At 37.2% G+C, this 24,089-nt stretch overlaps 3 protein-coding genes across 3 annotated transcripts; all 3 read right to left on the bottom strand.

Moving 5' to 3' along the window:
• Window positions 1-4,139: 4,139 nt before the first annotated feature.
• LOC133741077 (uncharacterized) lies at window positions 4,140-5,994 on the bottom strand. Its single transcript, XM_062169020.1, has one exon. The coding sequence runs from the start codon at window positions 5,830-5,832 to the stop codon at window positions 4,633-4,635; it is 1,200 nt and encodes a 399-aa protein (XP_062025004.1). The 5' UTR covers window positions 5,833-5,994; the 3' UTR covers window positions 4,140-4,632.
• A 4,029-nt stretch (window positions 5,995-10,023) lies between these two features.
• Window positions 10,024-15,296, bottom strand: LOC133725443 (casein kinase 1-like protein 2). Its single transcript, XM_062152709.1, has 14 exons — window positions 15,058-15,296; window positions 14,909-14,949; window positions 13,969-14,038; window positions 13,728-13,876; window positions 13,545-13,640; window positions 13,364-13,434; window positions 12,399-12,460; window positions 12,240-12,303; window positions 12,075-12,159; window positions 11,847-11,973; window positions 11,607-11,689; window positions 11,470-11,530; window positions 11,048-11,190; window positions 10,024-10,883 (listed from the first exon to the last, which is right to left on the bottom strand). Exons 1-14 carry the CDS (start codon window positions 15,131-15,133, stop codon window positions 10,587-10,589), a joined length of 1,425 nt encoding a protein of 474 aa, XP_062008693.1. The 5' UTR covers window positions 15,134-15,296; the 3' UTR covers window positions 10,024-10,586.
• A 1,148-nt stretch (window positions 15,297-16,444) lies between these two features.
• On the bottom strand, window positions 16,445-23,136 carry LOC133725442 (probable phospholipid-transporting ATPase 4). The gene is made up of 11 exons (XM_062152708.1): window positions 22,920-23,136; window positions 20,513-22,458; window positions 20,301-20,411; window positions 19,461-19,737; window positions 19,287-19,375; window positions 19,074-19,161; window positions 18,772-18,981; window positions 18,511-18,636; window positions 17,810-17,908; window positions 17,440-17,631; window positions 16,445-17,346 (listed from the first exon to the last, which is right to left on the bottom strand). The coding sequence occupies exons 2-11, from the start codon at window positions 22,336-22,338 to the stop codon at window positions 16,684-16,686; spliced, it is 3,681 nt and encodes a 1,226-aa protein (XP_062008692.1). The 5' UTR covers window positions 22,339-22,458; window positions 22,920-23,136; the 3' UTR covers window positions 16,445-16,683.
• Between the last annotated feature and the right edge of the window lie 953 nt (window positions 23,137-24,089).

The raw sequence follows: 24,089 nt of genomic DNA, 5'->3' as shown, positions 1-24,089 counted from the left end.
AAAACTCAAATACAAAGTAGACTTGGACTCTCTCTCTCTCTCTCTCTCTTCATTCATCGAAAGAAACCGCTCCCAACCCAGCCATTCAGGAGCTGAGATTTTCGTCCAAGATATGGAGATTTTTGGTTTTCTAGCAATTAGTTGAAATCTACATGAGATTCTAGCTTGATTTTGCAGAAAGATATTTATTTTTGTATATACTTGTTAAGTGTTTTGCATTGGAGAAACTTTGATTGGGGAGAGTTTGGATTAAGAGTTGAGGAAATTTGATTAGGGATGTTGTAATTGCTCGGAGTTTCAAAACTTTTATGCATCGAATTGACTTCGTGGTTTCTGGGTTAGGAACTAGTGTGGCAATTAGTGGGTGTGTAAGATTTAAATTTTTTGGGGAAATAGAAAATTGCTGGCTTGATTTGGATGCGGATATGGTTTATGGGTTTTGTGATTTGAGATTGGAATGGTGATTGTTCAATTGAAGAGTGTTGGTTTTGTGGTTGAGGGCAGAAGGAGGTTGTAGTTTGTAGTTGGGGATATACTGCTTGAAGTATTATGAGCTGAGAGAATGAAGACCAACACTTGCTGATCGTGTAAGTGAAAGAATAAGAGGAAAAGAATAAGGGAAAGAAAGGGAAAACCTAAGCCATTAGATGTTACATCTGGACACGTGTCAATTTGTTGTTCAAAGCTTAGGTAGGTTAGGAAGATTAGAAGGTTAGGAGAAGATCCTCTCCCTTTTAAGGGAGCTTCTATTCATACCTCCAAAATTGGTATTTGGACCTCTTTCTTTTTCGAAGTAATAGTTGACTTTGTCAACTCATGTCAAATTACCAATAAAGACATTAATAAAGAAAAAAAAAATCTCTTCTTATCTCTACGAACAGTAATAGTCTTCAACTTGAGCAAAACTTTCTCCTCCAATGTAAACCCTAAAATATATATTGTCAAACGTTATTTAACGTTGTAGTCAAAATTTTCAGAATTTGACTTCCCTTGTAAAATGAAGGATGAACTTCCAAAAAAAAAAATTTGCTTTATCCAAGAACTCGTAACTCCACCAAAGTCGTCCATCACCCATAATCCCCAGGATTCATGAGAAGTTATACCATGATCTAGGCCAAAAATAGCTACAGATTCATTCCACGCCATAAGACGCAAAACAATGAAACATAACTCCACATATAGGTCTCATATACAAAATCTGGAAGCAACATATTACGAAATACCTCATCACCCATATCAAATTAACGAAATGATCACTAACCTAATATGATGCTCCTCTTGAAGATCATAAAAATTTTGGTATTCCTTCAGTTGCTCGCGCCCATTCCTCTGTTACTCGTACATAAAGGATGAACTTCCAAAAAAAAAAAATTGCTGCAATTCTAAATCTTCAAAAACTGAAGGAGGTTTAACTATTGATTTTTGAAAGTATAAATAGAATCTAAAAAAAAAAGGTTTTTCTTGATTTTATTGGACGATGGGCATTATAGGAAAATTAAAAAGGTGTAGATAGCAAATTGGTTATTTGTAAAAGTAAGTTGGAGGTCTATTAAGTGGGGAGGTCAAAATGCCAAATTTGGAGGTATGAATAGAAGCTCCCATATTTTAATTCTTTTTCAATGTAATTTTTTTTTCACTTTTCATAGGGTATAAGCTAGATATCACGGTATGGTATGTAAACACTAATTTGATATTTTAAACATCTCAATTGCTTAATGGTATGCGATAAAAAGATTTGTAACTCGTTGTTTAAGCCTTGTAAGGTTAAGGAATAGAGTGTTTCTATTGAGATCTCCAAATTTGCTCACTTGACCTCACTCTATTATTAATTATTAAATGACATATATAACCTCGGACAACAATTATACCAAAAAATATTATATTTATTTCTCTTGACTTTCCAATTCAATAATATTATATTACATTCTTTATTATTTTCTTTATCTATTTTCATTTTCCAATTTCACTACATACTCATTAAAGCATTTATATATATTTAATAAGAATTAAAACTATGTTTAAGATCATGTGACATAAAAATTTCTACTCATACATATTGAATGCATACTGGTGAGGGAGAACAAAAGAAAAAAAAGCTAGAAATTTAAAAAAAAATTAAAAATGATTGAATAATTAATCATGAGGGACAAAAAATAGAGAAAAAAAATAAACATTAAGAAAAAATGATTACTCTTCATTTTTTTCTCCTTTTCATGCCGAGTTACTTGCACTCAAAGAAGGCTTATGGCTAGCGCAGACTTTACAATACACAGAGGTAACTTTTGAGAGTGACTGCGCTTTTTTGGTTCAAGCTTTGCAACAAGAAGATCAAGATTTATCGACAATGCGCCTCTTGATTGATGAGATTAAGAGCCTGCTTCAGGGAAATCCTGGTTTCCAGGTTATTCATGTACAACGAGAAGCGAATACGGTTGCTCACCTATTAGCTTCTCACGCATTGAGGAATAGTGATAGCCAATCATGGTTTGTCCAAGCTCCCGACATTATAAGGGATGCCATTCGAAACGAGTATACTCGTTAATTGATTTAATGAAATTATTTTTCAAAAAAAAAAAAAAGATTACTCTTCATTTTTTTTTTCTTGGACATCTAAAAGATAAAAAGAAAAGTTAAAAGAAAAAGATTTTTTTTTTTATTAGATAAGAGATTTATGTTATCTGATTAAGAAATGAACATGTAATTAAGATTTATAGAGTAATCAAATCATTGAAATAGCTAAAGTTTTTTATTTTAAAGATAATAAGTTGTTTGCAAATTATATATATGAGTGAGGTTATTTGAGGAACTTGAGTGAGGTTTAACGAGTAAATTTAGTATTTGAAAATTTTAATAGGAGGTGTAAAAAGTATAGGAGGTCAAGTGAGTAAATTTTGAAGTGCCAATAGAAAAACTATAAGAAATAATCCAACAAGTCAGATAGATTGAAAAACTGTTAGAGATGCTCCTAGTTGTATAAACATGACATGGCTTAATACTGATCAATCTTCCTTCTCTTAAGGAGCTTAATACCTTTTGATCATAAATTGGACTTCATCCCCAAAGTATTCAGCCAACATCTAAATAGTTATGCATAGTCTACAATGATTCAAACATCTAAATTTCAATTAATTTGCAAACTTTAATACTTTAATTCTTGATCTTTTAAGTAAACCAAGATCGTGAAGTTCTTATTCTGTGTAAATCCTAATGAATTGCAATCAATGTTGGATGACAAGATATGCAACCAATTCCACATATCTGGTCTCGTACATGTAAACCCTGAACTTTACGCTCTTGAGACCTAATTTGAACTGGTAGAAGTTGGAACCTGTGTTTGAGCTAAAGAAGCTTCACCTGAAATGAACAAATACCAGAGCCGAACAACTAAAAGCATTCAAAGCAAATTGTAAACCAGATTCGATCACTAAAAGTTGAATATCTAACACTGATGAACAAATATTGGCATTTGGGTGTATACTACCCTGCTTTGCAGCAGTCAAATCGATCGCTTCTATGATCTTAAACTTCATTACAGTTAGTATGAGGCTTGTTTCTACATTTTTGGTACTTTTCCTGCTGCTACATATCATTGTTCCTTCTCCCACAGATTCAACTCAGGCGTACTTGGCGACCAAGCTAACACCAATCACATGAGCACGATCAGGTGCATAGAGAGAAGGCAACCACTGCTGGAATTCAAACAAGGCCTCATTGATAGCCTTGATTGACTTTCTTCATGGACTGCAGAAGATTTTGTCCATACATGCTGCAGATTAATCGACAGCACAAGCAGAAGATAATAAGCATGATTCACCCATTAGGTGACAGTGAAAACAAGTCATATGCTTCGTGATATGAGAAGCTTAATCTTGTTCGTTTATAAAAAATATACAGAATGAAATGTAAGGAAATTACTCACGAGTGAATCCCAACACTACTTTACACTGAGTAAACCATGTTGAATGGACCAACCCCAAGGAAGGGTGATTGAGAGATTTGTTTACATCCATGGCTAAACCCTTCCCAACCTACAACATATACTACTTACCAAACACTCCAGATGTAAATGTAGCACAAAGTTCTCTAAATCTTGAATTACTTATCCATTTTCATGTTGGTCAAGACTCAATACCCGCATCCGCATTGAAACTGCAATTTCATATTTATCAGAGTGAACCAGTGAACAGTAATGTCCCGAGTTACTGATCCTATTACAGGAGTGCAGTAAATACAAATGATTGACATACAGTTTCTTCAAAGGAAAAGAAATCTAAGCTACATGGCTTTGGATTCGAAGTGTTCACGTACATAGTAGTGTTCAAAAACTTAGAGAGTGTTAAACATGTAATATGAAGATGCCTGTCAAGAAGCAGTTCAGGAGCAATCCTATCTGAGTTGAACACCTCTCTCTCTATCATAAGAATTCATCTCTCAGAACTAAGCGGTTTGAGGATAGCATACTTGGTCAAGTCATACAGAACATCATTTTCTGCATAGCCATTTAAAACTCTCTCTTTGCAAGACAGAACATACTAAAAGAAATGAAATTGTAATGTTCAAAGCACAGTGAGATTTGTAGTAGAACTTCATCCTCAGAATCATCAATTAGAATGCAGAATAACAAGCTTTGTCCTAGACTTGTTTCACTCCACCTCTTTCATCTAATCCTAAGCCAAACTTTGCAAGACTGATTTTTTCCTTGTAAGATGTCAGCAATTCTGGTACTTGCTCTTGATATTTGATCACAAACCTTTCCAAGAACCACTTCTCATTTTTCTGCAGAATGGTAATTATAGATACATCTTCCTTTCCGATTAAGCCCTCTAACTGGAGAAGTCTGATAACTGAACACCTAGGTATGATTCGCTTCTTCAAACTATAAGTTAGAACATCTGGACATCCAGCCACATCTGAGGGCTGGCAACCCATTGTATTCACATAAAAATCCATTTTACTGGATATAATCTTCTCACTGAAGGACATAAACAAGGGACTCCTTCTAAATGCCAACAACACATCATCTTCAGTCCAACCCCACTTGCTATAAAATTCCATCTTCTGTTCCCATTTCGATGTATCCGTCACTGATATCACATACAGTGCTTTCATGAATGTGGCAGATGAAGGGTCGAATCCCATGCTAATGACCTTGTGAACATTTGTCTTGACCTTCTCAGAGTCAAAGGATAGTGCCCTAAAATAAAAGGGCACCCACAGAGGAAATGAGGATTGTGGCACATCATGTGCTATCAGCACCGGAATATTTCGAGCAACAATGCACAGTCTTTCCAAACTATTCCGCCTGAAGTCACCAAAGAAATAACGGAGCTTTTCGTCGGGGATACGTAGAGTTTTGGTGAGATCATAACAAGGTCTGAGACTTCTCTCTAAGCTTAATGCCAAGATTCTTGGGTTGTTACAAAGGAGCCTAGCAAGGACAGTGCCTGAAATGCCAATAGAACAAAAAAACTCGAGTTTGGGCAGAAGGGTCTTCTCAGCTTTTAATAAAAACAGGGTTGGGCGTTTCTTAGCGATTTCAGAGACATGGGTACCATTGAGTCCGTAGTGTTTCAGAAGCTTAATAACAGAGTCTGGTTTTTCTCGGGATTCAAACTGTATCTTATGTTTCTTGGACAAAAAAAGAGCAAGTTCCGGGGAGAACCCAAATGAGTTCACAAAGTATGAAACTGTAAAAGAGCGACCTTTTTCATCAATTTCAGCACCTGATAATGATTTCGATGAAAATGATGTGATAAAAGGAGGCGTCTTTTGAAAGCAGAGATAACTTGGAAATAGTAATTGCAATCTTGTTCTACAATAAACACCAAACATAATTGGAGCAAAGGATAACAAGGCAAGGGACTCACCCAATACCAATGCTTTCTCAACTCAAAATGAACCAGCCACCAATTTCTTGCTCCGTCAATTTGGGATTTGGAGCTTTTGAGCACCGGAAGCTGAACGCCCGAAACTCTGTTTTCTTCGGTGTGAAATTACAGAAAATAGAACTGAACACTGGCTCGCCTTTCTTATGTGCCTTTTTTTCTTTTTCCTCACATAGTATAAATTGAACCTTAAATTCTTATTGGTAGAGCTGTCACTCGGTCGGTTCAAATCAGTTACAAGTCTTTATCAATTTTAAAATCAAAGCTTTCGATTTAAAAATGGAGCTACCAATTACCAACCAAAATTTTCAGTCTTTAATCATATCTACTAAATTCAGTATTTCGGTTTTCAATATTATCAACATTACAACAAATATAACCACGTGGTGTGGTGTGTTGGTCGAATGGCCTAGTCTGGAACCCCCAGGTCTAGCGTTCGAATCCCAGCTCCATCCCGTGGCCAGCAGATTTGAGGGACCCTTTGGGTTCGTGTGTCTGCGGTGCAGTGGATTAGTCTGGCTTTGCCAGGCTTTCGCCGCAATGTCGGTGCAGGTGTCCTGGCGCTGGGATACCACTGCATGGGTGTGTGAGTTACTAACAACTAACCCGATCAAAAAAAAAAAAAAACATTACAACAAATATTTTTTTAAATATAAATTAGAATGAATAATATTAGATTTGATAAGTTGTTGAAATCTTTGAACTCATCTACTAATTTGATTATGGCTTTCTTTATTTACATATGACATCAAGTTTTAATTATTTTCAATAAAACTAGTATTTAATTATCTTTTACTAAGTTACTTAAAATACATATACTATTAATCTAGTATTAGTAATAATGTTAATACTATTATGATAATAATTATGTTTACATTTCTTAATATACATGTATCTGTATTGAAAACTAGAGTATATATAGCTAATTTTTAGATAATTGGTAGATTGGATATTTACTAAATGACTAAATCAAATCAACTTTTTCAGAAATATTCTATTTCAGTTTTATTGATTTCGATTACCAAAAGTTTGTTTATCAAATCTAAAATATCAGTTGATATTAGGTCGGTTCTATAATTACCAAACCAAATGACAGATTGACAGCTCTGTTACTGGTATGGATTTATCATTTATGTGTCCAAATTCTCTGTTATGGGCAATATAAATATATGATTAACGGTTCAAAAGTTAAATTAATATTTAAAGATCATTTTTGTAAAATATTATTCACTTTAACTCATTGAATTACATCAAACATAATTAAGTGATCATTTGATGAATTACATCAAACGTGCTTATCACAAACTGGTGGGAGTTGAGACTCTAACTCTAGACATGGGAGTCCCATACTAGACTGCATTGAGCTTCTTTTTTTTTTTTTAACTACTTGATATAGAAATATTTATTAAATGAACCTAAATAAAAGATTGAGTTAGAATATATGTTAAAAGAAAAACAATAGGAGATCTTGATTCTGGGACTAGGCATATCTTGCACAACATGCTCTCTTGGTTGCTAATTTCTTTTGTTTACAGCAATTCCATTACAAGCCAATACCACCCAAAAAGAACGTGGAGATCTCAATCTCACAATTTCCTTTGATTTCCTCACTACTGGAAAAGGAAGTGGATCTTCTGTAGGTAACCACTAGCTTGACAAATTATGTTGCAGCACTAATCTTGAAGCAGAGATACAAGCTTCTTTATCTACCGAGGTGACAGCCAGATGGTTACAACCTCCAACACTAATGCAAATAACTTTATAGTCGTCGGTTATGAACCATTTGGTTTTGTAGGTTATGAACCATTAACTTTGAACATCAATAGCTCTCTGGCTGATCAGGAGGATGGGGCTTGTTCTGGTATTGGCTGTGGCCATTCCTCCATTCCAAGAGGTATCGAGTACTTTTTTCCGAAGGAGGCAGAGAGTATAGTAAACATAACTTTATTATCCATGTATTTCTGGTTTACCATGAGACATAGTGTTACTGGTACACCATCCAAATCCAGCCTCATCTTTCCTTTGTCCATGGTACGAAACATCAGTAGTGCGCGACAGCCATACTATGAAAAACTAGCTGTCTTTCGCAACTGTGATAAACGATCTGTACATTCACTCATCAAAGTTGGCACACATGATAAATTGGTATACCACATGAAAGTGGGAGGGGTTACCTTCCAAACAGCGAAGTTTTTCGGGAATATTTTACTCTAGGTCTTGTCTTTTGTTGCTTATTTCTTGTGTTTGGGATCACTGGGATCTATTCCAGTGTGAAGAAACAGAAGTTGGTTAAGCAAAAATCCAACTTCCAGAAAAATGGAGGGTTGGAGCAGCATATTAATGCTTCAACCAGAGGATGTACAACAATCTTTATATCCAAGGAGCTAGAAATGACCATCAACTGTCATAAGAAGTCACATATTTGGTCCAGGAGATAATGGAGTCGAGCATTTCATAAATGAGATTATCACTCTTACCAAAATCAACCATCAAAATGTGGTCAAGTTGTTGGGCTGCTGTCTGGAGACTCAAGCTCCCGTACTGGTCTATGAACTCGCCAGACAGCAGCTGCACTTGCTTATCTGCATTCTGCATCAATCATCCATGGAAATGTCAAGTCTTCCAACATATTGTTAACTGATTGTTTTGTGGCCAAAGTCATCGGTTTTGGACCTTCGAGGTTAGTCCCTAGTAATGAATCACAGATAAGCACATTGGTTCGGAGGACACTAGGCTATCTAGACCCGAAGTATTTTCATAAAGGCCAATTGACAGATAAAAGCGATGTTTACAGCTTTGGAATGGTTTTGTTAGAGATTGTAACAGGACAGAAGCCAATATCATTTGGTAGACCAGAAAGTCAAAGAATCATGTCTTCCCATTTTGTATCGTCCATGGAGTTACAAAGTGGTCTGTTTGATCAGATTGTTGGGTCACAAGTCATAAAACAGGGACACAGAGAACAAGTCAGAGCAGTAGCTGAGCTTGCAAAGAGATGCCTCAGTTTGAGTAGTGCAGAAGGACCTGCTATGGAAGACGTGGCCAGGAAGTTGACAATGTTGAGTTGACCCACCCCTACCCAGCTATCTCATATAGTTACATCTTCCTCTATATGTTCATTATTAATCTAATAGCAGTTTAATTTCTTCAAAAAAAAATGAACCTAAATAAAAAGACTAAATGACATAGTAGAAGAATATAGAAATTGAGAACCATTATTGAATTATGACAAAAAAGTTCTATATAGAAAAATAAATTTATAAGATACAGATAACAATAAAATTATCAATGAAGAACCTTCAAAATAACAAAGAACATAGGAGAATTAAAGATGTTGGAGTTCAACAATGATTTCTAATATCTCTGGTCTATAATTTTTTTTTTTTTTTTCTTTTAGTGGTGAGTGAAATGAAAGCAGCTTTAGTGGAATGCTGCACTCTAGAAAGTGAAAGTCACCCATTAAGTAATTTTAACGAGCAATTATCCATCAGCAAAGACACACCCCCTTCTTTTTCTTTTTTTTAAGAGCACTGACAAAACTGTGCTGACAAAGAATTGTTGATCTTTAATTTATCTTCTGTTGGCGTCAAAATAAGGGAGTATTCGTGAAAAATACCAAACATGTATGTATATCAGCGTCAAAACTCTTACATGGACCATTAAGAACCTAATACGTATTATTTAAAATACCTTTTATTGTCAAACCCTTTGTTGCTTATATTTCAACCTTTTGCAGAGAAAAGACGAAATATTAAGAGGAAGAGGGGAAGAAGTGAAAGAGCATGAGATTTGAAATGTAAAAATGCCACTTCATATGTATATATTTTTTGAACCCTTGAACCATAGTTCGATTAATTACAGTCTACTACAATTTTCAAATAAAAAGAAAAAGAACAAAACAAAAGCAATCAGTTTATCTAATGATTGTTACCAACAGAACAATATCATCTCATTACCTGTTCGACAATAACAGTTGATAACAATTCAACTTTTAGGAAATGCAGAGATTAATGTGCTTAATCACCAGAACTACAGGCAATTACCTATACTTTGTAGTAGGAAAAAAAAAAGTTGTTATTTTGTCTACTGGGGAAAAATAGGAAATAAAGACCGGCAACTGATCTCACAACACTCATCATACTGAAAACACATGGTTTGAGAAAACATGAAAACACTAGGTCGATATTTCTGCATGAAGCCCTAATGTATGTCATGCAACCAAATACAACCACATCGAGCTCCAATAATATATGCAACAGAAGTGCCTAGTGCCAACATCAATCGGTAGGCTTTAACACTCAGTTTACCTGCTATATCTAGGATTACAATATCATAATACATCACAAAATCAAAATGTTGGTGTACTTACAGTTTTACAGTGTCTATCAGCATTTGACCCACACAGTAGTGTTTGACAAAAGCACAAACACTCATTTGGACAAGGTATAGAGACGGTGAAACCACAGTGACACAACTTGTGCTGTATTGACAAAGGGCCTTCTTACCTGGGTAGGTCTTCTGGGCATCAAATTTCCACTTCTGTATGTTGTCATTATTGCAAACTGCTTTGAGACAACCCCAAATTGTTGCAGCTTTCCTCAAACATAGTACATTTAAGAAAACAAATTCCACCCGAAGTGCATGAGAACTGTATACCGTTTTTCAAATTTACAGTGGCCGACATATTGAGAGAAGCGACTGCTAATACTGTACTCTCTCGTCGCTATTAAAATGAAGGGTCTCAATACCTCTGAGGGTGGACTCTAAGTTTTTTACGGTCGAAATATTTCTACCAGAAGTCGTACGATTCTGCTCTGAAGATACAACTGGTGAACTTCTTTGGACAGAAGAAATTTTACCTAGTGTTCCAGGACTTGCCTCTGTGGTTTGAGGGCGAGAGGGATCGGATTCACAGCCAACAATTACTGCATCCCGACTGCTAGAAACTACAGCCCTCCTTGATGATCCAGTTGACCGCAAAAAACTAGAACTTGATAACTGCACAAATCCAAGAAAAACGACAAATTACATTAATCCAATTATACACTTGGCCAAATCATGATGACGACTGAAATGAAACAACCTAGGTGTAAAGCTGGTACAGCTGAAGATCTGGTCAATAAAAAGCAACACAAAATCAGAACAGAAACAAAGATACTTACCATTGCGTCTTTAGACACAGATGGATCATTTGCAACAGGACTTTTTTGTTTAGACAAGCTTCCAGGATTTACAATCGGTCCAGAATTTCTCCTACGTGAGGGATCTGCCAACGACCAACCAGTAGGTCTAACTTCCTCCCCACCTGCAAAACATTAATTAAAAATAAATACATAAATAACATCTTGGTTAATGAAGACATTACATCCATAAATACTGGAATCGAGTCTAACTTCAATAGTTAAAGAAAAGAATCTGGAAAAATACAAAACCATATACAATAAACAGCAAATTTCAACCACAAAGAGAAAACAATGGCTGCAATTTCTGAGATATTATACTAAGTAAATACGCAAACATTAAAAAGAAAGCTTTTCCACGTAAATATGACAGTGATTGAGAAAATGAATGATTATACAATTACCTGATTGTCTTTCAACATTTGCAACAACTGGAGGCAGTCCAGAGCTTGGTCCAGCACCACCCTATAAAATAGTGAATAATATAAGATAACAAGTTAACTTAAGGATGTGCTCAAATAGTAATATATGTGTCACTTACAGCAGCACGAGTAGGAGGTGTGGCAATCTGCGACTGCTGATATTTCAAGATCGTCCAATCAAAGACATAATCAAACTGAAAACCTGGCGTAATAAGACAGCAATATGTTAAGAACTCTACAAAAAGACCACTACAGCAGTATTAAGTAAGCTATCAAAGAACTATATTTAAACAGATTTTCTGTGTACGGGGAAAAAAAAAGAAAAAAAGAAGAAAAAAAAAAAGGGAAGAATGTCAAACCTTCGCGAATAAAAAGGTCACGAAACAGTCTCTTCAGATAAGCATAATCTGGTTTATCATCAAAACGTAGAGATCTACAGTAATGGAAGTATGAGGCAAATTCGGTGGGATAACCACGGCATAAGGCCTAAGAAAGAATTAAGAAAGCAGCAGTTAATATTCCATACTTCCAAGAATACCATTGAATCATTTTTGTGCATAAAATCAATACTATGAGATTCAGTTAACCTCAATTGATGTTGACACTTTCTTTTCACTGATCTTCTCATACTTCTGCTTTTTAGTTCCAGCCTTCAATCCCTGCCATGGAAGACTATCCAAAACACAAAGTCATGACATAATCGAATATGCAAAAGAATAAAAAGAAAAAATACCAGCAGGTGCAATATTTACCTTCCTCTTAGGAAGTACATCAGCACATATCCAAGTGACTCGAGATCATCCCTTCGGCTTTGTTCTATACATCAACAATTACAAGATCAGAGTCGGCTAGAGGGAGAGGGAGAGAGAGAGAGAGAGAGAGAGAGAGAGAGAGAGAGTTAGATAGCTTACCAATGCCAAGATGAGTATTCATGCTTGCATATCTTGCTGTCCCAGTCAAATTCTTATTATCTCTGAATTCACATGAGCACATCAAAACCATAGATAAACTAACTAAGAAAATGCCATTCCATATCAAAACACCCAAGACAATGGGATCGGCAAGGCATGAGCACATCAAAACCATAGATAAACTAACTAAGAAAATGCCATTCCATATCAAAACACCCAAGACAATGGGATCGGCAAGGCAGATAAATATAACAGGATTAAACTAGGGCAGGTGCCAACTGAACACTTGTTCAGAAATAAATGCATTATGTAAGCAAAATCGTGTGGTCTGATTACCTTACAGTACTGCACATCACAAGTCTCACCAAACCAATTCATAATCAACCAAATTTATGTTAAAAAACTTATTCCAAAAAGTGGATCTCATTCATTTGGGGTAGACACCGACCAACTACAGCCTCAATCCACGCTTTGATGGTAACTAAATACAAGAACATGAAAAAAATATCCTCATACCTCCAAAACATCACTAGTCAAAAACTAAATCACTGAAAATGCTTTCCTTGCTCCTTTAAATAATTCTACTTAAAATGACATAAAATACTGGCTGAAGAAACCTGCTCTAGAGCAATCATAAATTGCCCAAGCGAAAATAAATGATATCAGTTCCTACACCATGAATCCATGATTGTATGTAACTAAATAGAGAATCGGCATTACAGATTGAATGTGGGTAAACCCTCAACGTCCTTGAAAGTCCATGTGAATCTAATGCTGGTACTTTAGACATCGATAGTAGCACAAGTTAAAGCCCGACACATTAAGAACCACCACTATAAGTCTATTAGGACTCTAGTCTTCAAACACATATTCAAGAGAGGAAGAGAAACTAAATGACAGAATTTCAGAATTAGGGATGAGCTGTGAAACAGGTCAATATTCAAAAGGCATTCAAAGCAACCAACCTATAAGGAATATGCTGATGGGTTGATGTGTCTCTATACTTCTTAGCGAGGCCGAAGTCAATGATGTAAATCTACAAAAGCAGAGAGAAAGTAATGCATTTACATATAGCACAAAAATGACAACAATAGTTACATGGAACATAAACACTGAATTAGGAATTAAATAGAAAGTTCAAAGGACCTGATTTGCCCGACGACCCAATCCCATTAGGAAGTTGTCTGGTTTGATATCCCGATGTAGAAAAGACTTGGAATGAACAAACTCCACTCGATTTATCTAACATGAATTTCAATACAAAGATGATTAAACCACAAACCACACTAGATTCCAGAAAATATGCATCCATCACAAAAAGAATCTTACCATTTGATCTGCAAGCATGAGAACAGTCTTAAGAGACAACTTCCTACTGCAAAAGTTGAATAAATCCTCAAGACTAGGTCCCAATAAATCCATCACAAGAACATTGTAGTCTCCTTCAGTGCCAAACCATCGCAAATTTAGAATTCCAGCTGACAAAAGTCATAAAAGAGTTCAGAAAGATATGTACTTCAACATACAGAGTACAGAAAAAGCAAAAAAGGATAGTGGTGAAGGCTATTACTTCCTCCCTGTAGTATTTTATACAACTTCGACTCATACAGCAACTGTGGATGCTTTGTCTTGACATTTTCCTGAGAAAGAGAAGCACAAATCAGCAAGAAGAAAATATAGCAACCCCATGTCATCCGAGACAAGAACAAATAAGAATATCCAGCCAAATATGCAATTGAAAGATTAACAGATCATACACAGATTTTCAGCACTCATTTTGATAACAGTCAAAGGGAGCAAAAAGCAGAAATCTCATTTAATGAACAGGGCTAAGGGTCATACCACAAAAGCAAAAAGAGTAAAAACTCACAACTGCTTCGCCACCCTACCAAACCCCGCTTAACAACCCCCACTGCCCCACCCATGGGTGTGTGGGAGAGCAGTAAAAGTGCTGGGAGAAGTGAAGTGTTCAAAGTGCACAAAAGGCACTATAAACTTGTAGCTAAAAATCACCACACAAACAAACAAATCCAAAGAATTTCCTATCTTAACAGGAGACTCATATGGTGGTGGAACCTTTTCAAGCCCACAAAACTAACAGGACCTGACACCAAACTCTTACTACGCTTGGGACAATCCAAAACGGCGTAACGGCATGCGCCAGATCAACCCGAAATACACAAACGGCATTCTGCATTTTCAAATTACCCTTTCCCAGCATCACCCAATCAGCAAGCCCTCTCGATAACCGCCTCTACACTAACAATTACATAACAACAGCAAAAACAATTCCTCACAAGAGACAAAATTTCCACTCGCACAAGTCCCAACATGGCTTTCTTTCTATTCCCAGAAACCAATCCCTCCCAAAATCACAAACTGATCAAAATTCCAAGGTCAATTCAGCACAAACTCATCATCTCAGCCAAAAACATCAAAGTCAAAACCAACAATTTCTCAATGCCAAAACGCAAAATTGAAAAAAAAAAAAAAGCAAAGAAAAAACTCACAAGCTTAATCGCAACCTCCTCGTTCGTCTGAATATTAGTACCTGCAAATCATCAAAAACAAAGCCAGAAAGAAACTTAAAAAAAAAAAAGAATCGAACGACGAAAAAACAAGCGCGAAACCAAAAGAGAAAGAAGTGAGGAAAGCGGACCTAAGTAGATCTCTCCGAAGGATCCACTACCGATCTTCCGGCCGAGTCGGAACCGCCCCCCAACTCGAGGCTCCATAAGCCCAAACAAGTCGACGATCACAGTGAAACCCTACCCCTAAAAATCAAAACCCTAAACAAGAGCAAGAGCAAGAGCAAGAGCAAGAGCAAGAACAAGACTAACGAATCAAAATGTGGACCGTACCAAGGGCCCTTGACCAAACCCCGAGTCTTGGAAAAGGAGTTGGATAGATAAATCAGCTCCCGCAGGGAGTGGCAGAGGCGTGTAAATCAGGGCGGTGTCTAGGGGTACAATTGGAAACTCATCTCTCAACGAATCGAAGCGGCATTTTCCTGTGGCGTTTTATACACCCTTTCCCCGCGTTACCTTTTTGGGTAATTACGGCCCAAAAACGACGTCGTTTGGGTGGCTTCCGGAGTTTTGAATTAGTGTCCTTTTTGGGCAATTCTTGGATGACCTAACTGTTACACTTGACTGTTAGATAGTTACATTTGACATATGTATACTGTTACATTAGTTAGCTGTCGAAAAGAGGCGACACGAATCAATACTGGAACAATTGCGTCATTTAGGGTCTTGAAAGAAAGCACATAAACTGAATAATCGTTAAAAAAACTTTAAAAAATAAAATTCATAACTATGTGTTGTTTAAAGTAAAATACAGATTAATTGACACAAAAAAGTAAAATACAAATTAGTTATTGGTTTTGGTTTTACATTAGATAGTTCCATACTTCCATTTGACATGTGTATACTGTTACATTAGTTAGTTTTACATTGGCGGACACAACCGAATGAAGCCAGATTGACTGCATGTCGAAAAGAGGCCACAAGAATAAATACTAGAACAGTTGCGTCATTTAGGGTCTTGAAAGAAAGCAAATAAACTGAAGAATCGTTAAAAAAACTTTAAAAAATAAAATTCATAAATCAACAACTATGTGTTGTTTAAAGTAAAATACAGATCAGTTATATCAACCTCACTAGTCATGCATGTGATCGAGGATGGTTTTGGTTTTGGAAATAATAATATTTTTTTTCATGACTTAGGTGCAACTAATTGAGTCATGAGGGTGAGATGTGTTCTCTTTAGGGCTAACACAGTAACATGTTTAGAAAGCAATCAAAACTACTTGACAATATGGATCATGGGTTGGGTAAAAAATAATCATATTCCATGTTAAATGGGCAACCAAACAAAGACCTTGTGGTTATCAGCCATCACACACAAGACACAACCATACATTGAGCTTTATGTATCTGCATTTTCTGCTCCATTTGTAAATGTTAAATAGTGACAAGTAGTTCAGCCTGTACAATTCGATTCTGGCGGTCCGAAAAGTCGAGAACATATGCAGAAGCAGGAGAGGCAGAGAAACATGTTGGCAAATTGACATCTATCTTCACTCTTTTGAATCTTACAGACGTATTGTACATATGAAAGCTCCTACGCTTTTCCTATAACGAATGGGACTTAGAACCAACCCCACGTGAGTGGATATAACAATACCAAGAAAAGAATTACAAAAGGGCCACAACATAAAAACTGCAATCGGCCTCAAACCCTAAGATATAAGATTTCCAAAACTGTAAAATCATGCACATTGTCACAAAGGGGACATAGCGTTACTCTGGGGTTGCTTCTTGTGCAGCCTTGCTCTCAATTGTCTAATCTTTGCATCTACCCGAGCTGAGAACCCAATCTTGGTTTCTTGTCTTGCTTTAGATGCCTCCCTCTTCCACATGCGTTGATCCTGAACATCTTTCCGGTAGTATTTGATTTCTTGGATGATATGATGATCCATTGGATTGAAACTTCTTTGGAAGGCTATGTGGACAATGTAAGGGAGATTACAAGCAAGAGTAACTAATAGGGTGGCTGACCAAAAGATGGGTGCAGGACCGAGGACTTCAACTAGAATCTGGTAGGCATTTCCAGACCACGTTGGTGTCACTATGCCGTAAATTAAGAGAAATAGGTACCACATTGCAATACTGCCCCAAATAAAGCAGTGTTGAATCCATGTAAAGTGACACATTGCCAGAGCAATCTGGCAGTTGACGGCCCATATGATGCAACTGAACATAGTTGTACCCATAGCAGCCATATCAGCAATCTGGCCATCAGACCTGAAGGACTGGTCTTTGAATATGATAATGTTGAGGAAGAAGACAATGAGAGAGCAATATACACCATTGCCCATCCACCCCAGTATTCTGTACCAGTCGAAGAACAAATTTCGGGCTCCTTGCTGATATAATGCAGGGAACTGCAAAACCAGGAAGTTTACAATCTCATTACAGGGCTACCATCAAAGTATATATGGTTAAATATTAACACGAGTGTTGCTAGAAGGACTAACCTGTAAGCAGACCTCGGAAGAAACATCTTGTTCAAATACTCCAAGTGATATGACAGGCAATGAGGTAAGAATAACATTGAACGTTAGCATGTACAAGTCAGCATATATTGATTGCCCCGAAAATCCCGTGAATGCCTCAAAGTAGAAGAGGGTCAGACCAAATGCTATATTTTTGTAGAAGAAATAGCAAATCTGAAAGTAAAAGATTTCCGTCAACAAGTGGATGAAGTTTAAAAAACAAGACTGTAGACACATGCTCTTGTGTTCCTAGGCGTGTGCAAGTATACAGCATATAACATACAAGCACATGCAAGTGGCATTTTAACAAATCTGTGACAATAAAGTACTAAGATGAGCATGCTGATATTACCATCTGAGCAATCCTTTTATAGCACCAATGTCCATGGACAACCAAAAGTCTCTCCAAAAACCGAAACTGGGCAATAGCGAAGTCACTAGCCATCACAGCCTGCAAGCAATTACCAACTATCATGAGATTCACTGTAAAATGAGAAACTGGTTCCCACTTCCACCACAGATACCTTGCTTCCCATTTAGATATGTAATACAAACATTATCACAAGTAAGCTATTATATGTTATATGAAAACAGACCCAGACCACCCTCCACCCACCCACACACAGACCGACACATGGTCTGTCTGTTTATAGTCAGGTAAAAATTCTATCCGAAGCACCACCATGTCATTGTAGTATCTCTGTTCCTAGGAGTACTACATCTTCATGTGTCCTTAACTCCTAATATGGCTTCCATTACATGCACTATTAACTGAACCTAGCCAATGAAAGACATAAAAAGTATAAAAAAAAAAATCAACTTTATGCAACTACTGTTTATCTTTTCAAATATTATTAGGTTTTTGTCCATATTTATCAGAGTAAATACATTTTTTGGCTCTTGTCCTCCATTATTGCGATCTTTTTAAATAAATAAAACAATAAGAAATGATGTTACATGTGTATAAATTTAAAAAAAAAAAATTAGAAAAGGGGGGAAATGTAGCATTGCATTATAGATGCACTATGAGAGAGTGTCAGAAGTTCCACCAACCTGCATACCTTCGACGCCACTGATTCCAACACCAATATCAGCTTCTTGAATCATTCCAACATCATTTGCACCATCACCAATTGCTAATGTAGTCTTCCCAGTTCCTTGTCTTACTAACCTCGTTACCTAGTGCCAAAAAAACTGAACAAATCAAGACACGGCACACTGCTATACATACCCATATTGATAAGGATATAGTTCATTTGACAATTGAAATAAGAAAAATGAGATTTTGGAATAGAAAGCAACAAAAATTCTTACCAATGCCTTCTGCTTAGGGGAGACACGACAGCATATGACAGATGCACAATCAACAGCTAATTCCAAGAATAGATGCTTCATATCAGCGTCCAAAGCATAGGTTAAAGTTTTTCCATCAATAATTAGTGCAAACGCTGCATGTGGATCTGTTTCCAACTTGATCATTTGAGAGGCATTTGTAATTTGATTCAAAATGTTGTCTTTCACAGCCTGATCATCAGTGAAAAAAACAAAGACTAACATCATATAAATTTATCTCCTGAAAAAGAAATTCATGTCCCCTTTCTCACACAAATATGTACCTCTCTTCCATCTTGTCCCAATGTGTCTAAATTTGCTGTTGATATACAGATCTGCTTCATGCCCTGTCGGAGCAAACTACATGCAAATCTGCAGGCAAAAAACCACACCCAAAAGGAAAAGAAAAAATCATTACACTCTTAATCAGGTAGAATGGAAAATGTCTCATCATTATTCACGGCAATGCTTTCTACTTAAATGGTTAGAGACAAAACCCTATGTTGATTGCAGTTTCCATCTTATCCCCTGTCAACACCCAGATCTTGAGACCAGCTTGTGCAAGATTGTCTATGCATTGGGGCACCTAAGAGAATAAAAAATGGTACTAAGTTGCCGTAAATCAAAGAGGCAGTTCCTTATTTACTACTGTAATAAGAAGCTTATCTTACCCCTTTTTGCAATTTGTCCTCCACAGCTGTAGCACCAACCATGATCAAGTCTTTTTCCATCTTCTCTGCTACTCGCTCGAGCATCACCTCCCTATCAGCCCCAATAGATGATTTTGCTTTCTGAAATTCGTTGTTCCAAGCAGAATACTCGGACTCCTCAAGCTTTTTATAAGCAAGTGCCAACGTACGCAACCCAGCTTCTCCATATTCATTCAAATGCTTGGTACTAGCTTCCTCATAAATTCTTCCATTCTTTGACAGTCGATCGAAAATGATGCTGTGGATATAGATAAAGGATTGATTTATGGGAATTAAAGAGAATAAGATTACATAAAGATAAAAAAGATCAAAAATCCATGCTTTCCTCTCCCCTTGTTTAGGATGCTTTGGGGAGGGGGGTGAGAGAGGGGATGAAATATTGCAGAGTCCAAATAAATGTTTGTTATATCTAGTTATCAATTTAGAGTTGTAAGCCTCTCACTGCTTTTCAACCAGTACACTAAATAATATATTTAACTGTGGGAGAGAGGATGAGATAAGCAGAGTCTAAACTTTTTTGTTATAGCTAGATATCTATTTAGAGTTTTAAGACTCTCCTCACTGCCTTTTTTTTTTTTTTTTTTTTCTGGAAATGTATCCTCACTACTTTTCAACCATTATACTAAATAATATAATTAACCAGAAGGAAACCCCAAATAAAACATTCAACACTTAGCAACATACGAAAACTGCTTGAATATACCACATTATTTGGCCTGAAAAGAAAAGGACCCTAAAGAAACATATAACAGCATTCAAAACCAATTCCCCAAGGAATTAAAGACCAGATGTGAGCCTAACCTGTCAGCACCTTTGCAGAAAAGTAATAATTGCCCATCTTCGTCACGCACAATTACTGACATACGCTTCCTTTTGCTGGTGAATTCCAATAGATTTAAGACTTGATACTCCCTGTTTTTCCAAGAGATGACCCAGGTATTAAGACAGAAGAAATTGAATAGAAAAGTTCAATCAAATACTTTGATAACAACAAAAAAAATTCAGATAATCACCTTTCCACTGGTTGTCCTGGATCAGGATACTTTTCGCGGACATACACACTTGACTGATTTCTTTTACAGAACTCAAAACCTAACTCACGTGCTGCAACAAGAAAAGCTCCTTCGTCGGGTGACTCTGCTTCATATGTATACTGGCCAGTCTCTTCATTTAGCTCAGGAATTGCAGTATGGCAAACGGCTAAAATCCGCAAAAATAATAAAATCACATCACAGGTGGGCTCTCTCAACCAATTTCCATCCATGAGGCGGTTGTCCACAAAGCTAAACCCTTTTATGGCAGGTTTCGGATCCTTACCATCCTTGGATGTAACAACAGTTTCCAGCTCAATTTCTGATCCTACTTCATTCCCCCATGATACTTGTTGACTATGTTTATTCCTGGGAACATTGGCAAGTTCTTCGTCATGCTCGTCCTGATCATCAAGGTCAGTAGCCATCTGTTTTGCTGCTGCAAGTTCAACTTCACTAGAGCGGACACCGTATGCAATGCCAGCAATGCAACACTTCAGAAAGTCCATCTGGTTGCAGGTTAAAGTGCCAGTTTTGTCAGAAAGGATCGTGTCTACCTGGCCTAACTCCTCATTCAAATTTGATGTCCGGGCTTGAGCAGGAGTTCCATGCTCTTCATCATACATGTGTATGTCATTGTTAATGAACTTTGCTTGCAAGACCTTCACAACCTCAATTGAAACATAAAGAGAGATGGGTATTAGATATCCATAAAGGATGAGAGCAGTGACCAGATGGATAGCGCCAGCCGCTGCAGGTTTTTTTGGGCTATACATATCTTCTGCATCGTCTGGTCGTAAGTACCATGCCGATGGCATATCTTTTCTTGTCTTCACACCAAACCCTATTGAGCTGATCAAGGAGATCACTAAAAGGATGAAGAAAAGGATGTAGATAATCTTGTCCATTTTCTTTTCTATTCCACTCCTTTTTGAGGGGGACTTTGTCGAATTCTGCATGACTTTGCTATCATGACCTGTAAATATCACTACCCCATAGATATAACTTGTATTCCTAAGCTTTGAATCTCTCAGGAGTATCTGACCGGGTTCAAGAGGATAAATCTGCCGGTCATGATCAAGATTACCCACAAAGGAATAAAGATTGGGATTTGGATCTTCACATTGAACTGTTGCTGTGAAGTCCTTGAAAACTCCATCGTCATCCAAAGGTGAGGTTACCTCCAAGCATCTCTTGACCTTCAAATTTGTCTCACCATCTAAGTTCATAGTCTCAACATAGCAGAAACCATCCTCATAACTTGACGACAATAGAAGCAGATCAGCAGGAAAGAATTTATCCTTTTCCACTTTTACCACATCTCCAACCACAATCTTATGCCATGGCCTATATCCGAAAACACCATCTCCTTTATGAACATTTACTTTCCGGAGATTAACCTTCATGTCCTGCAAGAACCTATTCCAGTCTTCCATAGCTTCCTTTGCCATACTGAGACCAACAACAAAAGCCAAAGGAGCTATCATGCTCCAAGGACCGAATGGAGAAACAGAAGTGAGTGAGAGACCGGCAGCCAAAAGGAAATAGATATTGGCAACCCGTCTGAACTGCTCAAAGAGTGCCTTGGGCAAGAAGGTGATCGGGTTATACTTTGTGGTCGATATGTAATTTGAACGGTATTTGTAAGGTTTCTTTTGATGGAGCAGAGGTTGGTTACAATGTACAGTTCTCGAGTACCCAGGACCTTGGATTGGATGAGGTGCCCCTGACTCATTGCCCCTTGGCTTACGCAAGAATGTGTAGAGGTGGCTCCGCCGTAGCCTTGCCCTTATTCTTCCTCCAGCCATTTCTCTCAATTCCAGCCAAAACCAATCACAATTGGCACACACCCATCACAGAAATGCTTGCCCTCAGTCCTCACCCTGGGATCAACGCTACCCCTTATCTCCAATTTCTCCTTCTAATGCCTAACATAAAAAGTAAAACGAAAATCAAACCTAAGCAAATGAGAAATTGACAAAGTCCTACACATGAAATACTTAGCATATTTCACACGCCATGTAAGTAATCAAAACTTCATGCATTAAATATTTAAAAGAAAAACTAAATTCCTAAAGCTTCATTTCAAATACCTTGCATACTAAGATTTCCAACTTTCCCAACCCTCCAGATTTGACAAATGGCACACTCAACCTCAAAACCCGAATAATCAAACAAATGGGTTTACAATTCTTCCAAAAACAAAAATCCAAACATCATTCCAGCTCAGAACCAAGCAATGCCCAGCTCAATTCATCAAGCAAAGCTCCAGACTCCTCTTCCCTAAAACCCCAAAGATTCGGCCAAACCCAGAAATCCAAAGAACCAATCTTTTGACCCAGAAAACCAAGAAAGTTGCCAAATTTAAACGAAAAGGCGCAATGGGTACCTGACATCAGAAGCCCCGGTTGATCTTGGACGCCAATTAAGACGAACCCATTTTGATCACGGCGAAAAAGAAACGAACTTTGGCAGCTGCAGATCACAAATGGGTAGAGAGAGAAAGAGAGAGAGGAGAGAGAGAGAGAAGGAGGGAACAGAAAGAGAAAAAAGAGAAAAAGGGAAAAGAATGACTAGCACACACACAGCTTCCTCTTTCTCTCTCCCTCTCCCCGTCGTGAAGTCCAAACCAATGCCAGGAATTTCCGGGCCCTCCTTTTCCTATATTTATAATTGTAAATAATAACCAAATTTCCCTTCTTTATTTAACAAAATGAAAATTTTGGTTTTTTTTTGTTTTTTTGTTTGGGAGCTAAGAAATGACCTGTCTTGGTTTGAGCAGCCACCGAAGAAGAACGAACCAGTCTGGGTCTCCCCCCCCCCCTGCTCTTTTTTAAGGTTTTTAGCCCGCCACCCTTGTGTTCAGAGCTGTGGGGCCAGCGTGAGCTGAGATGGCGAGTCAGAGGGCACGTATTGGTCAGCGAAAGCAGGGTGTGTTTTTTTTTTGTGTGTATTTTAGGATTGCTTTTACTACAAGTTACAGATTTTTGAAACTGTTACACGTAGTTTGGGAGAAATTGAATTTATTGTTATTACAGTTTTGGTTTGGAAGGTCGTGTATGGCAGGCGTTTAGGAGACTGCAGATCTTTTTGTACCCCTAAATCTTGGTGTGTAGGGTTTTGGGTTGCATGACTTGCGTCTCAATCTTTTTGGTTGGCAAAAAACTAGCCAGGTTTTGTGAGAAAATGAATGAGGTTGGTGTGGAGATACACAATGCGTTGTTTAGATGTGTGTAGGGAAACCCAAAATCTTTTTGTAGATCCCAATCTAATTCTCACATATGAAATGAGTTTTATCATGTGTAATGCATTTGCTAGCAAACTAGCAATTCATCATACTTGACTATAAATCTATAATATTGATACGAAACCCGACTATGATAGAAGCTCTAATCAGAAGTGAATAACTTATAGTATGGTTAAAGCCTTGTCTTCAAAATATTTATTGAAAATTTTTGTAATGATATTTTCATGATATCCATAATATATTAGAAACTAGATTATAAGTATCAATATCAATAGATTTTTTTTTCAAACACCCCACCCAATATCTATAGAT

This window comes from Rosa rugosa, chromosome 1 (assembly GCF_958449725.1).
Source record: "Rosa rugosa chromosome 1, drRosRugo1.1, whole genome shotgun sequence".
Classification (NCBI taxonomy): Eukaryota; Viridiplantae; Streptophyta; class Magnoliopsida; order Rosales; family Rosaceae; genus Rosa; species Rosa rugosa.
Note: the sequence above shows the minus strand (reverse complement) of the source record. Positions and strands in the feature narration are given on the sequence as shown.